We start from the raw sequence: 17,457 nt of genomic DNA on the forward strand, positions 1-17,457 counted from the left end.
TTCCATCCAAATTTCTACTCCATTAATCTAGTTCGGTGGGACTCTAGCAAATAACATGATCAGTTATTGGGTTTAATATTTTGTGCATTTTGTGTAGCTATTTTCAAGCTTATACTCCTTTAGTTGTAATTTGTTTAAAATGTCTCGTCAGTCCATCTGGCTCATCTGATTCAGCTAATATGTAAGATGTATGTATAGCTAATCCTTAGCAAGGTATTCAGGTCTACTAAAAACTGTTTCATTTATTAGATTTGCACAACCTGATTTGTGTTTCCTCCTCATTTTCTACCTAATTCATTAATTGTGGCTTTCTCAGTTGAACTTTCAGATTCTTTGTGATGGTATTCTAGAGGATTTGGAAAACTGTTGAATGGATCCAGGTGGATTATATATTATATATTATATTATATATATATATATATTATATTATATAATATATAATAGTGGTGAACACTGCTTCCTCACAGATTCAAGACCTAGGTTCATGGCCCAAATGGAGTTTGAATGCCGCCCACCCCCATTTCCATATAATATGATTGATCCTATTAATGGCACACAGGGCTCTAGCCTATTGCGTATCATTGAGGGCATGCAGGAAAGAAGTCTGGACATGGTGCCAGTTCATTGTAGCTTTCTCTCAAATACACTTACACACACTCACTCATGCATACATATACAGGGTTTGTGCAGAGTCACCAATTAACCCAAACTTCACATCTCTGGGAGGAAGGAGGAGAACAGAAGAACCCAGAGAAAAACCCCATACGGACACGCATCACAGACAGTGACCAGGCAAGGATTTGAACTCATGATGAAGCAGCAAAGCTAATCACTTCCTTTTGCAAGATAAACTATTGGGGTCATCATTTTTATTAAATTAATTTTTGCATTGAATTTCGGAAGATATAACATATGCATTAAAGCAGTGGATCTCAGTCTCAGTCCTGGAGACAGGTTTTTGTTCCAACCCACTTCTGTATTTAATTGGACTGCTAGCCTAATGAAGTGATTGATCTGTTACTACCCAGTTTTAGAGTCAATGTAAAATTACAAAACTATCCAACCATTGTCCAACCCACTATATCCTAACTACAGGGTTGCGGGGGTCTGCTGGGGCCAATCCCAGCCAACACAGGGCGAAAAGCAGGAAACAAACCCCGAGCAGGGTGCCAGCCCACTGCAGGGCGCGCACATACACACCCACACACCAAGCATACACTTAGAGACCATATAGAATCACCAATGCACCTAACCTGCATGTCTTTGGACTGTGGGAAGAAACCGGAGCATCCGGAGGAAACTACAAAACTAAGTTTGGTAATTTTTTATTAAAATGTACTAAGCAGTGTATTTTTTTACTTTTTATCAATTTTTTTTCATCCTGATTTTCATTGTTTTTTTTCCAGGTTTTCTGGTTATTTAATCCATCATTTACTAATTAGTGGGTCTGATGCTGAAGCGGTTGCAGCCTTTCATCACTCAGTGTTGTTTTCCCAGGTGTCTGCTCTGCTTCTTTTTAATTGTCATTATTAGGATACGACGAAAGAAGCAAACTACAGGAAAAAAATCAGTTAAGCATTTAAAGATAATTGAAATAATCGAAAAAGTTCTAAATATTTTATAAACTAGGGGGCTTTTCCTCCTGCTCGCTTCGCTGGCCAACCCCTGTGTTTGGTTAATCGGATATACAATTTAAAATTTTTTTTTCTTTGGAATTGTTTCAATTTCATTATTTCCACTTTTACTTTAAAGCTTCATTAAAAACAACATTTTTTGGAGACACATTGTGACAATGCAACGTATAACTGCCCGTGAGTGAATATTGTTTCTGTAATAAATAATCCGAGTTTTTCTAATGTTTGTCTCTGTGATTTATTGATTGTTATAGCAAAAGCTATTCTCACGGTAAACTGTAAACATTTTAATATGAATGGCATATCACAATCTCCTTTGGTGTGTAATGTTATTCGCAGAATATATACATTACATTACCTTTCTTTTTGCCTGTTAAAATTTGCATCGCTTCTCCGTGATCATCAATATACACCTGACCGAATTGTGTATTCTTTTCAATTTAACTTGTCGTTGCTTAAACTGTTCCGGGACCACAGATTCTCATAGTGTATGGTCCATTATTGTGTAAGTCCACGTTTTGTGCATTGAATGATGCAAATGCGAAAAGACTTTTTTGTCTACTCTTTGCCTTTTGCTTTTACACCACTTTTTTTTGATGGGTATGCTCATATATGATATCTTTTGTAAGTAGGGCATGTCTTGCAAGAATCTCATGTTCCACGTCCCTGCGAGACAGCCGTGGGACAATCTCTTGGCACCAAGTCTCATGTTTACGGTCCCCACGAGATGCACCGTGGCAAGTCTCTTTTGTCTCGCGGGTCTTTTAAATGTCTTCCGAGAACTTCCGAGAAGATCACGTATCGTAGCCTTGCTTTTGCTTTCCAGGATTTTTTTTTATAATAGAGAGATGTAAAAATCATACTTTTGTGCTTTTCCAAGTGTAGAATAAGAGAAGAGAAAAAGTCCAGCTAATTAAGTGAGATCAGTTATTATCACTGATTGTGAATCTGGCTGGAACAAAAGCCTGCAGCCACAGAGGATCCCCAGGACTGAGTTTGAGAACCCCTGCCTTAAAGGAATACTTCTCCCAAAAATGATATATATATTTGTTACTTACCCCAATGTAGTTTGTATGGTGACCAATGTGGGATACCAGCAAACAATATAAAAATATCCAAAAAAATAAACTTAGCATGTAAGTTATACAACACAATAACATTAAGTCATCCATCCATCCATCCATTATCCAACCAGCTATATCCTTTGCTAAAATATTGTTAAATAAAACTTTTGGAAGATCAGAGCAGTGCACTCATAGTAGCATGTTTGTATGGAAACTCCTGACCAGTGAATGAGGGGGAGAGGCGGATCTTCAGTACAAATGCTCAAAAGGCCTAATCTAGGTCTTCATAATTCTTAAAGGCATTGATAAAGTCAATCCAATGGAACTGTTTCACTTATATGGTGCATCACATACTTGAGGACTTTGGTGGAAATATATTTAAGGCTGAAGCCAGGAAGCTCTTTTCACACAAAAAAGCTTGAGAACTGGAATGAACTACTGAGCTGTGTAAAACCAAAATCTTAACAACTAGATGAAGTATTTGGTTTAAGTAGATATTAGTGAACCTAACTGTCTTGATGGACCCAAAGTCCTCTTCTGCTTTTTTAAACTTTTTATGTTCTAAAATATTTATATAATGTAGACAAAACTCTGAAAATTTAGTAGAAAATGAAAGATGAGGACAAATGTGAAATAAAATGAGCAGAAATCCTAGGTTTTTGCATTGAAGGGGGCGTGAGATTATTAAAAATTGCTACTTACAAGCAAGCAAGTTTGTTCTCAGTGCTGAATTGTAGTGGTACGTTTTTAACTGTACTGTTGGTCTGTTTGAGTTTCTTTGTCTTGACTTGTTTGTTTTCAGTTAGTATTATTGGTGTTACATTTTTAAACACATGTATTGTAATGAAATTATAAGTACCTTACAGTGAAAAAACGTAAAGATTTTTTAATGCTTTTTTTTTCTCTTTTCAGTTACACCATTGACCTTTATTCTACAACTGGGATTGTTGGAACGGTGTCATCCGTGGATTTCTGAGTCTGTCTTGAGTAGTATATTGTTGGAGCATCATCCGTTTTAGCTGTTCCACATTTTCGCATCCCGAGTTAATTGTCGGGATCACCAATGGAGCAAAGAGAACTAGGTGGTCCTTCCCGACCCAAGGGAGGTGAGGCAGAATTTAGGCCGGGTGGCAGTACTCCAAACCCAAACAATATATCTGATGGAAATGGCGGACCCCTCCCTGCCCAAGGAAAGGGAGTACCAGCTGGGGAGGAGAGGGTTGATCCCGAAGAGGAAGATGATTTAGGACTGGGGAGGGATGTGGACTCCAATTCAAACCCAGACAGTGAAAAGTGGACACCTGGGGATGGTCTGGAGGAGAAGGAGTTCTCAATCAAAGAAGCCAGCTTTTCTGAAGGGAGTCTCAAGCTCAAGATCCAGACAACAAAGAGGGCCAAAAAGCCCCCTAAAAGCCTGGAAAATTACATCTGCCCTCCAGAGATTCGGATCACCATCAAGCAGACTGGAGAGCAAAAGGGAGCAAAGAGTGGAAAGATAATCAAAGGGACAGAAGATGAAAAAGGGCTCCCTAAAAAGAAGGTAAGGACTACCGATGCATGTTTACTTCTAGCTGTATTAATTATATCTTCCTTGACTGAAGTAGATAGCTTTTGTCTCAAAAGGATAATTCCTTGTACTCTGTATCATCACAGTATTCTCATTTAAGATTACAAAATGCTTCTAGAAGAAAACACAAGTTGTATGTCTCTATTTATATTTATTCGTCTATTTATTTATTTTTGCTTTTTATCATTGTTTTCCATTGGCCGCCATCATGGTTGATCCTGTCTGAGGATTTTTGGAACACCAAAATTAAAACACTGATAGGCAACATTCATTTCCACTTTAACCCTAGCTAATTGCTAACCTTTTGTGCTAAAGGAGGGCATGGTCTTTAACTGTCTCTAGGACTGACTGTTCCCACCCAGTTGTTCATCAAAAACTACTCAGTCCATCCAAATCAAACAATTTCATAGGCTATCTTCTACATATGCATCTACTCTTTCTTTTGGTCATTTTCTTAGTACCAGGAGAAACCCAAGGACACCTTTTAGTAATACATTCCAGGGACTTGCTTAGGATTTAGTCTTGTTGGGAGAAAAGGGTCAAAACTCCAAGACATCCATTTAGACATTTTTAATAGAGCCCTTGTGATTACACTTACGACAATGTATACTCTTTGTGTACATGTGTATGATATTTTATTGAGACCATCCTCCCATTTCAGCCATGTTCCATCTGATTTGCTTAAATATTGAGGTGCTCATTTTGTGTCATCAAAACCTCATTGATTATTCATCCATTTCTTTTGTTTTTGGCTTTGCACACATAAATGCTTTCCTTGACCCGCCTACCTGCTCATCGATAGGTCCTCTGTAACCTATCCTGCTTGTGGCTTTCATTTTTACTCTCCAAAAGTAGCCCATGTTTTCTATGACAAGCCTTGCTACAGTGATTTTTCCTCAGAATTCTGTGGACTCCATGTTGTCTAAGAGTAATGCGTTTCTCCAAATGGGTGCTACCAGTTACCCTCCTATGGTTTTCTGTTTCTGTTATTCCATATGCGGATGTTTACCTGTTGATTATTATTATTGACTCCTTACCACATCATACCTTTTTGTCATCAATCTCAAATTACATTAAGATGGGTAGTCATATCCACCAGGTTTAGTATCCTGTAGTTTCCCAATCTGAAGGGTAACAAACATACTGGCTTTTACTATGTGTTTAATATTTATAAATAGTAGCCTACATATGTTTTATTTTATTTAAATCTAGTTATGGATGTTAATGCTAGGGGAATAGTAGATCAAGCCCCATGGTGCATGGCATTTGAAGATATAATAATAGATAGAAAGCTAGATCAGGAAATAAAGTAAAGTATGCAATTAGGTTGGGAAAAAAGGTACAGGGAGCACTATGTGACTAAAGAATTAGTGAAAGAGTGAAGAGTAAAGTGTCTAAAACAGTGGTCAGACCAGCATTGTTGAATGGATCAGAAACCTGGACAGTTAAAAAGGTGCATGAAACAAAACTGAATGCTACAAAAATAATGATGTTGAGATGAATGTGTGGAGTAACAAAGCTTGGTAAGATCAGGAATGAAAGAATGAGATGGACAGTTACATTTGGGGAAAGTCCAAAGAAAATATTATGAAAGAAGGTTCAAGTGGTACAGGCTTGTGAAGAGAAGATAGCTAAATGATATGGGGAGAAGTATCATGGACATAGAAGTGTCAAGACAGAAGAGAAGAGGAAGACTAAAGAGAAAGGAAATGGACAACTATGAAGGGAGGGGGGTCTAAAGAATAAATGGATATCAGTTGAGGAAGTACATAACAGACCAGAGTGGAGAAGGCTAGTCCAATATAGCAACCCTACATGAAAGCAGGAAAAGCTTGTATTTTTTTTTTGCAGGTCTTTGTATTTTGACAAACCTTATCACTTTGTTCAACACATTAGCAAACTCATTTTACTTTGTGAGTTACTCTTAATAAGTGATGTAATTGAACAATATTTTTGCATGACCCTGAGAGCATGTGAATACATAGTTGTATCTCCTACTTACAATAAGATATGTTTGTTTCAGTCTTATTTTGCAGATTCATTTCCAGTAAGTCAAACATGAATTGCTGGCATAACATAACTGAAAGACCTGTTGACAATGTATTGACAAAAGTTGGTGGGTGTTCGTTTCAGCTTCTGGGCACATCATGACTTGATTCTTCTGCCATGTCCATCTTTTGCAGTCCATGTTGCATTTGTGGCGGTATTAACCCAGTGTTGTATGATGAGTCAGTTGGTTACCTGGGTTTACACAAGGTCTGTTTGTAGTACTAGGGTGTTGTATCGTGTTAGCCATTATGGATGTAATGAGAAGTCAAGCAAAATGACACCTTTCATTGGGTAACTAAAATAATTACAAAATGCAAGCTTTTGAGGCAACTCGTGCCCATTCAGCTTGCCTGAAATAAGGGCCTGAGTTGCCTCAAAAGCTTGCATATTGTAATTGTTTTAGTTAGCCAGTAAAAGGTGTCGTTTTGCTTGACTGATCATTACAAAGTCTGTTTTAAATCCAGAATGGGCTGCTAATCTGAAAGGGGCTTTAAATCATTACAGACATAAATGTATTAATAAAAATGAAGCTGTAGATAATTTATAGATTTTCATAATGACACAGAAGCAGATAATGAATGAATAGATATTTTATTGGGTTTTGTTATGTGGATGAACAGTTATTTTGTGGCGTCGTAGCATTTTTGAAGAGTTGTAATTATGCTGCAGCTACAGCAGATGCAGCATCTGAATTAACTTTATAATTACAAGGGTATTTATAGTTCTATAAATGAGAAAATATAACTGCATGCAGTGCTGCTGGGAAAGGCTCCAACTTTCCTCAGCCTGAAAAGCTGGATTTAAATAGGTTAAGAGAATGGATGGAAGGGATAACTAAGAATAATATATTGATGTTGTAGTTCGTTATTGCACATCCTAATCTTAGAAAGTTCACATTGCCATAAAGAATGTAATGAGCTACAGTGACAGGCTGTTGAATATCAGATGAATATGCCTGATGGTTCTAGAGGCAGGTTGAATTCAGATTTGATTCTGATCGGAATTGTAAATGGAGAAGGAAAAATAGGTTCAGCAATTATTTATTCATTTCTATCCAGCACTTCAGCAAACACCTCATATTTCATGCAGAAACTGATTTGCCTGAGTTTTTTTTTTTTTTTTTTCCCTGTCTAATGTAAGCGGCAAAAGGAGAAATGGTGGCTTCTGGGAGAATGAATGGACAGGATTGTGAAACCACAGGCCTACCCTGTAATTTAATATAATTAGGGTGAAAACGCTTGCTTGCAGAAGCAAACTGGAACTGCCAGCATCAGCAGCTTTAGCAAAGAGAGCACCGAAACTCAAATTGACTTTTTCCCCCCTTCGTATTTTTTTTTTTTGTACAAATGCATTGGAATTTGGTTGTTAACTACTTAATCTCTGTGATAGATATAACTTCAAATGGCTATCTGATAATATGATGGTATTTTATGAGTAATTTTGTATAATTTAGAATCCAGATCTGCTCTGCAAGGCATGTTTAGTTTTATAGTTTAATATTAATAAGAATCAAAACCTGTTTGGAAAAAATGTGGCATATTATTTTTTTCTTTTAATAATAATATAGTAAGCAACAAAGATACTGTCATTCTGTAACGTGGTAGGCTACTGTGACTGTTGAAAAATATTTAGTATACGTATGTAGAAAAAAATGTAAAATAAATAAATAAAAACTTTGTTTATGCCAGGGGTTCAAAATATAGCCAGACCCAGCCCGTCAATGAATTATTATGGCCTGCCATGTGTTAGAAGTAATGTGGGTGTTCTCTGTGTGGAGTTGGCACGTTCTCTCCATGTCCGTGAGGGTTTTGTCCGGGTGCTCCAGTTTCTTCTCGCAGTCCAAAGCCGGGCAGGTTAGGTGAATTGGAGTTGCAATATTGGACTATGTGTATTTGTGGTTGCCCTGAGGTGGACTGGTGCCCTGTCCAGGTGCTGTTCCTGCCTTGCACCCTGTGATTGCTGGGATAGGCTCCTGCAACCTTGTTCTGGATTTATTAGCAGCTAAAGAAGATGGATAGATGAATGGTAAGGAATAAGCAAAGCAGATGTAGGCATGTGTGAGTTACAGTAATTAGATAGATAGATAGATAGATACTTTATTAATCCCAATGGGAAATTCACAATTGTTGGAAAATAAAGTATTGTGTATACATATTCTCAACATTATATGAGGAAAGCATTAAAATATGTGCCAGGGTTGAAATAGTCTTGAGCCAGATCCATCTTATCAATTAATTTTTTTCTGGTTTGCTTTGTATAAAAGTTAAGCAAGCATAAAGCAAATTTGTATTGTGTGTGTGGGTTATAATAATTGTTGGAAAATATTCTCAATACTTTTTTTAGTAATTATAATAATGTGGTCTATGAGAGGGGTGGTAAACGTAGTGGCTTGTGGGACAGTTCTAGCCATCAATCAAAATGTTCTAGCTTTGTGTTAAAAATGATTGTAGTAACGTGTGGTTGGCAGTAATTGTGAGAAAATATTCCATAAAATGTTTTTAGAAAGCATTAAAAAGCTTGGTAAGTGCCAGGGTTACAATACTTATGACTCAAGAGACACAACTGGTCCTTCCATTCAAATCTTCTGGTCCGTGATCAGCACACAATGCCTGCCACTTAAATAGTCTGCTGAAATTCCCACTGACAAATTTTAATAAATATTGGATTGAGCCATTATGCAAACATTTTCACTTGCTCTGCAAAAGGTTAAGGGTGGTTCCCCTCCTCTGTAGCCCGTGTTCAAAAGACACTGCAATATATAGTATATTCCATTGTTCTATGCACTGTTACCATTTATTGGTCTCAAACATTACAAATGAAGAGTAAAGAATAAAATATAAGCTGAGTTACACTTCCTGTACTTAAAAAAGTACAACAAAAAAGTACAACAAATAAAAAGTACAGTAAAAAAAAAGTACAACAAATGTTCGCCAGACTGAAATTCACCAAACAAGAAAGTCTTCAATCACTTCTTAAACATTTAGTGAGTCAGAAGTTCGAATGGAGTTGGGCGACTCATTCCACCAGCAAAGAGCTACACATTAAAAGCAACACCAGATCACGTTCATTAATAGATCTAAGTGGTCAAGAGGTAGTGTGTCTCCATATACATAGGAACTTACAGTACCTGTTGACTACTCTGTAGCCAGGTTTCAAGGATTTTAGCTTAATAAGTACCAGTACAGGAAGTCAGTGTGATGTTCTGAAGAGAAGAGTGACATGTCTCAAATGGATGAACACCAGACATGCTGCTACATGCTGAGAGTTGTGGTAGCCCATATGTGACAAGATGAAAGTTTGGACCAGGAGTTGTGCTGCATTCTCCTTCAGATATGGTCTGATCTTGTGTATGTTGTGTAAACTGAATCTGTAAGTCCAAGAGACAACAGCTTCATGGTCCTTCAAAGACAGCTTGTCATAGACTACCACCCCAAGGTTGCATATAGACTTGGCAGGTGTTGGCTTATGAGCTATGGTGTTAAATAGATGGATGAGCTGGGATAACAAGAAGGTCCATGTTTGCCAGGTTGAGAAGGAGATGGTGTTCTTTCATTCAAGTTGAAATATCAGTGAGACATGCAGAGATTCTAACTGATACTGTGCAGTCTTCTGGAAGGTATGACAAGTATAGCTAGGTATCATTGGCATAGCACTGATATGAGAAACCACTGGACATGATGTTAGGGCCTAGTTATAAGGTGTAAAGAGAGAAGAGGAGAGAGGTTGAGAGTAGAAGCCTCTCAGTTGCTAAAAAATGAAAACCTCCTGAGAACTAATAGGTACCCAGGAAATGTCCACTTTAGGTAAGAATCATAACAGTTAAGCAGACAACTTCTCTTCTAACTGTTCGGATTCTGGAGAGGTCACCATTTCTATGAAGTTTATTTTGTTGTTTATGAGTCAACTGTCTAAAGGTTATGGTGTTCAGGTATTTTAGCACCAAATACTTTTCAACTGAAAAATGAATCATTTTTCCGGGAAGTGAATAATTTATACTGTATAATGTTCAACAATGAACGTCTTTAGAATATTTAGCTGTCTTTTCATCATTGTAATGCAGCAAGTGCATGTGAGGGAAATATTCTTGCATTACTTGTTTATTCAAGGCAGACTGTGCCTTGGGGCTTAACTATATTGCTTGTAGGATTCCCTGATGGCCTTCACAAAAATGCTTGCTCCAAGTAAATAGTAAATATTATTGTACAGTTGCTCTGCCCATTATACAGATTTTTATTGCATTGTATTATGTTAAACATTATGCTTTTCCCAAACCCCCCATTATAAGAAAAACAAAAAATTCTTCTCCAGGAGTCCTTTTAAGTAATGCTTCCCCATGTGTTGTGCTATTTCACTATGCTGCTTGCATGCCACAAAACTTGAGCAGTAGCTTTACTGAGGTTCAGCCTGCAGGTGGAAGACAAGTGATGATGGGTGATCATGGTTACCATAGTGATGGAATCAGGGTCTCGACTTCACCAAATGCAACTCATTTAGGTGGAGGTCAATGTAAAAGTGTTCGATGTTATGTAGAATGTTGGCACTGGTGCCCCACATTTTGTACTCATGCTGCTTGTGCTACTGTTGGCTTCTATAGTTCATTTCTAGAGAGATGGTGCTCGTGTGTGAAGGTCAGGATTCAGTATACTTGTAGAAGATGCCATGCAGTGGGCACCAAGAGCAAACCTGACCTTAGTTACAATATTTTACTTTAGTCTGTTTTTTTTTACTAATGTAACTGTATTTGACATGTATATCAGCCTAATGGCATACATTTAGGTGTTGTAAGTAGTAATACACATCTTGGTTTATCTCCGGGAATGAATCTTTTTTGGGGGGTTTTTACTATCTTTTCAGAAAAAGCCCTCTTGTTGCTTGATTGCTTGCTTGTCATCTTGTACTGACACAATTGACAGTTGTGCATTCATTGTGTGCTGTTTAGTCTAAAGATGTCCTTCTCACTAGACAAGGCTGGGAGATCTTGGGTTCAGTGCGTATTCATGACGGTTTTAACTGTAATCTGCGCACTTGTGTCTTTGTATTCCAGCAATACAAAATAATCCATATTGAACAGCTGCAGACAGGAGGAGAGACCTTGCTGAATTTCACTTCAGTTTTAGCCTTTTATTTTACTTTCATAACCAGTGTTTCTGATTGTTGGCATTTCAAAAAGAAGCCCCCTCCCCCTTCCACCCCCCACTTCATAGAAGAGATTTTTAATGATGGCTTAGAAGCATTTTCCAAGGTTAATAGCCACTTATGTTAAAATTCATCATTTATTTAAAAACTTGTGATGTGCTCTGTGGATGGATTGTGTCTGACAAATAACTAACTTGGTCATAGATATTTTAACATGTGGACATGTTTTGCTCCTGTCTGTGATTTTCACCACGTAATTTTTTTAATTGAGGGTCCAAGTAAACCAAAGTACCCAGAGACCAGAGAAACCCACTTAGACACAAGCAGAACCTGCTTACTCTACATTTCATAGTAAACAGGAGCCGAATAAAGGTTATTAATGGTCTGAATGTTAACCGTGGCATTGTTGTCACCTGTATGTGCGCATATCAAATTCATTTTATCATGTGCACTAGGCTGGGTTCAAATGATGGTCCTGATTTTACACATTTTTTGGATTAAGTAGTGTGTCACAAAGAGCTTACATGTAATATGCAGGTTGACTGTTCTATATTGTTCCTTTTATTACTTTCATTAACTCTTTTGCCATTGACATAATCTCTGATTCAGCCATGCACTGTTTATAAGTTTCATTTTTGAAATCTGAGAAGTTAAAATGTGTAATATTTTAATAAAGTTTTTAAAGATCGATCATGATACACGTCTAAAATCTCAGTCGGGAGATCTTACTCTTACGATCTATGATCATGGCTAGATGCCTTGCAATTTAGGGCAAAGCTCTAGCAGATCTACTAAACTGACAATAACACTGCAAGTTTATTTTCAGGGACTTTTGCCATTATATTAAATGTGAAACACTAATCTACTTTCGCCTCATAATCACCTAATCAAAATTAAGACTTAGGGAATTATTTTGCCGATTGATTCTATTTTAAATGTCTGTCACTCAACAACCATTGCTTATTTCCTATTCAGCAAGGTACTCATTAACAAAATTGTTGCTTGCAAGAAAGCTCATAGGTTTTCTTTCTTTTGTTCTTCCCCTTAAACAAATGCTAAATTTCATGGTTGATTAATTTTCGGTAGCTGCTGGAAAGTGCACTCTTAGGCCAGTTACCCACCCTCAGGAACTACCTATCATTTCCAGGCATCTCAAAATGAGTGGAGATGGAAGGTCAGAGGGGTCTAGTAGGACAAAGGGGTTTAGCTGTATCCAACTGTGAAGGTCAAAATTGCTCGGCAACAGGCCTCAGATGTGGCTGTACATAATAAGAGTGAAGGGCGGAGTGTAGAACCAGGTGGTTGGAATCTCTTCACCCCATCCCCTGTAGCTATCCAAAATTGTCGTCCTAGATGCCAGCTGTTCATAGCTTAGATGACAATGATCTGCTCTGCATATTCATTGTATGAAGTTATGCTAGGAAAAGTTACTAGATGGTTTTCATTTATATAACTTTTTTTTAATACTTAACTGGGAACAAAATCTCATTTTAAATGGTGACCCAGAAAGGAGAACAATCAAGGAACTTTTAAAAGAACACATTCAAAGGTGAAAGATATTGTCACCCAGTATGAACAATTACAGCACAAAAGAGATTTATTCAGTAGTCTTATCTTGGTACCTTTAGCTTTAGTTGAATCAAGATCATCAAAATATTCCTTTTCTTAAAATAATAAAGCTGGCACATTGGCTCAGTGGATAGCAGAGTTGGGAAAATTATTTTTAAAAGTAACTTAGTTACATTACTCATTCCTTCCAGAAAAAAGGAACTAAATATGTTATATAGTTATTGCACATAACATGTAAAGCAGTAGAAACAGTGCATTACTTTTGCATTATTTTTTCTTATTTTGTATGAATAACTGAACAGCATTTTTTGTTAAATCCTGCATATAAACCTTCATAAAACTGGCCAGTGGCATAGTCAATATTGATAATTTTCTTGTGTTTTATAAATACGTTGTGTCCTTCATGTGCAGAAGATTCACTGTATGGACGCTGGCCGCTGCACCACCTCAAAACACTATTTCACCATTATCATTAGCAAATAGCTGGATTAAACATAAACTGACACTTTATTAATACTCTTCTGTTACTAGAATGCATGCAGCACACTCAGTTTTGCTTAGCGGTGACAATGATGCTTGCAATGGAGTGGTGCACTGGTACGTTTGCATCTTGCCTTACACCCAGTTCTGCTGATATAATAATAACAACAAAGTATTTTTACTTTTTAACTAAGTATTACATAAGGCCACTAGTTACTTTAAAAACTAATTGGACTATTTATTGCATGTTATTTTTAACGTTACCCCTCCCAAACACACACAGCTCCTGAGATTTTTCACTGTATGTTCAGCTCATCAACATAAATTTAGAGATTTCTGAAATACTGTGACAGATTGTTTCATTTTTTGTGTGTTATTTCTGGCTGTATTATTGAGCTGTGCAAAGGACCGGCATATCATTATGTTGCATCTTGCTTTATATACCCAGTGCTGCTGCGATGACCACTGGATCCCTGTGACTCTAAACCAAGTTGATTAAATTTACCCCATGGCAGAGGCAGGATTTTATATAGATATATATATGGTTGAAAATAGTTTTACTGTCAAATACAGTAATGCAAAAAGTACGCGACACGTGTTTCGCCCTAATTCTGGGCTCATCAGGCGTACACACTCACTGCATCCCCTCTTGGGAATCGAACCTTGAACGTCAGCGCCAGAGGCGAAGCCCTAATGTTGTGCTACAGCGTGTGGTTCGTTAATTTGACAGCATGTAGATCGGGGTAATTACATTCATGGTATTCGTAGTCTGAATCACAATCTGATTGTATGGGTGGTTAGTGGCGGATGTTAGCCAACTTGCTGACCAACCACAAGCGTTACCTGGTAGGTAACCACCCATACAATCAGATTGTGATTCAGACTACAAATGCCTTGAAAGTAATTACCCCGATCTGCATGCTGTCAAATGAATGAACCACACGCCGTAGCGCAACGTTAGGGGCTTCGCCTCTAGTACTGACGTCCGAGGTTCGATTCCCGAGAGTGAGTGTGTATGCCTGATGAGCCCAGAATTAGGGCGAAACACGTGTTCCGTACTCTTTGCAGTATTTGACAGTAAAACTATTTCAACCATTCTATGATCTGCTTCTTGCAACTGAAAGAGGGCACCGTGGCGGATGTTAACCGACTTGCTGACCAACCACAAGCGTTACTTGGTAGGTAACCACCCATACAATCAGATTGTGATTCAGACTACAAGTGCCATGAATATATCTATCTATCTATCTATCTATCTATCTATCTATCTATCTATCTATCTATCTATCTATCTATCTATCTATCTATCTATCTATCTATCTATCTATCTATCTATCTATCTATCTATCTATCTATCTATCTATCTATCTATCTATATATCTATATCTATATCTATATCTATATATATTTAAAAGGTAATCTGACTACATAGCATAGCCCCTATACTGGTGGTTAGCCAAGCTGCCTCACGGCTCCAGTTAAACCTTATGGAGTCTCAGTGTTTTTTTTCCCCCCATGTCTTACTCTATCTTTGACTGGTGTGTGGACTAAGTTGTTATGCGATTCCTTTATGAGTGCGGCATACTCTCGTTTCATGAATGATCAAGTGGTGGCCTGTTTAGGTTTGACTTCTGTGTGATACCCAATTCTCTATCTGTCAGGGTCCCTGAATTGAAAAGACACAATTAAAAAAAGGTGTATTAAGGAAACATCATAAAAGTTCTAAGTCACTTCATTAGGAGTGTTTTATACTTCCAAATCTCTTTGTCTGCACCTGCACTACTTTATAAATTGGTGAAAATGTTCATTCTTCAAGTAAGTCATGATTGTTTCTTAAGAAAAACTTATTACTAATTTATATTCATAGTGAGGGGTCTGCTTTTAGTTATGCAATTAAAGTCTTACTTAACCAGCAGTTGTAAATGCTATCAGATTATCTATCCATCTATTTTTGTCCCTTTTCATTATAGGGCTATGGGAACTGGGGGTTCCTCCAAGTAGAATTAGAAACAATTCCATTCCATCAGAGGACACACTGCTATCCTCTTACATCTACATAACTACAAGAAACAATATTTAGCATATTTTATATGTGTTGATTGAGTCTTCTTATTTAAGCACTCGAGAGGTTTCATATATTTGCCGTCATTTTTTGCATTGTTCTCTTTTTTTTTTTCTTTTTTTCTTCGATTTTTCAGCTCGCCCCATTCACATCTCTGGCAATTATCACGCTCAACTTGAGCTGTTTTTACAGCTGTTTTTTTTTTTTTTTTTATATTCATTTTTTATATTTTTTTATTTCTGTTTTTGGGTTTTATAATACAGAATAAATTAAATATTCTGTTGTATTAAACATAACATAAAATCGCCCTTCTTCTCAGTACTCTTTGCATATCTACTTCATTTGGAATGCCTCCCATTTTATACTTTTGCATTTTGCAGAGGTTTGTTCACATCATTCGGAGAATGTGCTCTAAAGGGAAATGACAGCACTGGTATAGCTATGTTCAGAAAGACAGTTGTAGGGATTAGATAAACAAACATTCTCCTTGCTGACCTGCTACATTTCCTGCAGTGCTGCATAGAGAGTAGAAGTGCAAAATGGGGCGCCTGTGCCATCGGATACATTACTTGTTATTTATAACAACTGTTCTAGAGGATTGTTTTACCCTTTTTGAGTAGGGTTTCCTGCTCGTTGAGTATTATGCTGCCAGTGTAAGAGTGTTGAAAAGTAAATTCTTGTTAATTTCCGCCAAGTATGAACTGAGCAGTCTGTGCTCTCGAATGTGACTTTGATCACTTGTTTATGCTTATAATTCAAACATTTGGTGCATATTTAATTGACTGTGATTAAAAATATTATTTATTTGTGAGTGTCTTTTTTGACCATCTTTAACATTCCTTTGAATATTTTATACTGATTCTAACAGAAGCACTCACCATCATACCAGACAATGGTTGTCAGATCATCATTGAAACAAAGATTTTAATTATATCGTGCATCTGCAGTGAATGCAAATCTTGCCTTAGAGGGCTTGATCAGCCTGAAGGTCATCCCCCCAGTGTTGGCACACGAGTAACCTTTAAAGTGAAGGGGGTGTTCAAATCAATAAGCAAAAATAAGAATTGTCCCCACCCTTGAAGCTTAGATCAGCCTGTTCCTAAGCTGACAGGGTCAAAGGTCAGGAAGTAATTGGAACTGGTCAAGACTTGTTTAGGGGCAAAGTTTACAAGAATCAGTGTGCCTGTACCAGAAGGCTTGTGTAAATTCCCCTTCTGGGAATAGCCACCACCTTGTTTCAGTTTTCTTTTTGTAAAGCTTGTTTTTCTCCTCCCAAAATAAATAATTAACAGTACATTCTACGAGTTCTTGAATACATTTGGCAAGAGAAATTAAGAAATGAGATTTTTTTTCTTTTAAAAAAAAAAAAACAACTATATGACCTGTAATTTTAAAAATATTTCATAGTTATGCATTACATATTCCCCCAATATTCGTCCTCCGCCTCTTTTTGGTGTCCTTGTGTGTCTCAGCTAGCATTGGCTGGCACTTCCACTCTCAATCACATTCTTGTTAAGTCTCTTCTCAGATTCTGTCATTTCAAGGCATATTTTTTGCCTTCTGTGCACTTTTTGACTACCACCTATGGCCATTATCAGCTGTGAATACTTGCCATGTTTGAAGGTGACTGTCAGTGTTCCTCCAATGCCTTTCTTTCATATCCTCATGTGTGTTAACCTTTCTTCTCTGGCACTTCCTATCTCGATCACATTTGACTGAGCAACCAAAAATGAAACAGACCAAACTAACAACCAGATTGCTCTGAGAGGCTAGTCTCACAGAGAGTATAGTATTTTATTATATTGTAGCTTATATACAGTTTTATACATTAGAACACTCTAGACGAGAACAGGCCATTCAGCCCAACAAAGCTCACCAGTACTATCCACTTATTTC

The 17,457-nt window shown here is 37.3% G+C and overlaps 1 protein-coding gene across 4 annotated transcripts in view; it reads left to right on the top strand.

The window, feature by feature from the left end:
• Window positions 1–17,457, top strand: part of setbp1 (SET binding protein 1) — a 352,441-nt gene that overhangs the window by 87,837 nt on the left and 247,147 nt on the right. For all 4 annotated transcript variants that reach the window (XM_028805729.2, XM_051929498.1, XM_051929499.1 and 1 more), the window contains exon 2: window positions 3,611–4,238. In XM_028805729.2, coding sequence (XP_028661562.2) covers window positions 3,762–4,238 — 477 coding nt within the window. In that variant the 5' untranslated portion in view covers window positions 3,611–3,761. The remainder of the gene's footprint in view (window positions 1–3,610; window positions 4,239–17,457) is intronic.

Source organism: Erpetoichthys calabaricus, chromosome 7 (genome assembly GCF_900747795.2).
Source record: "Erpetoichthys calabaricus chromosome 7, fErpCal1.3, whole genome shotgun sequence".
Lineage (NCBI taxonomy): Eukaryota > Metazoa > Chordata > Cladistia > Polypteriformes > Polypteridae > Erpetoichthys > Erpetoichthys calabaricus.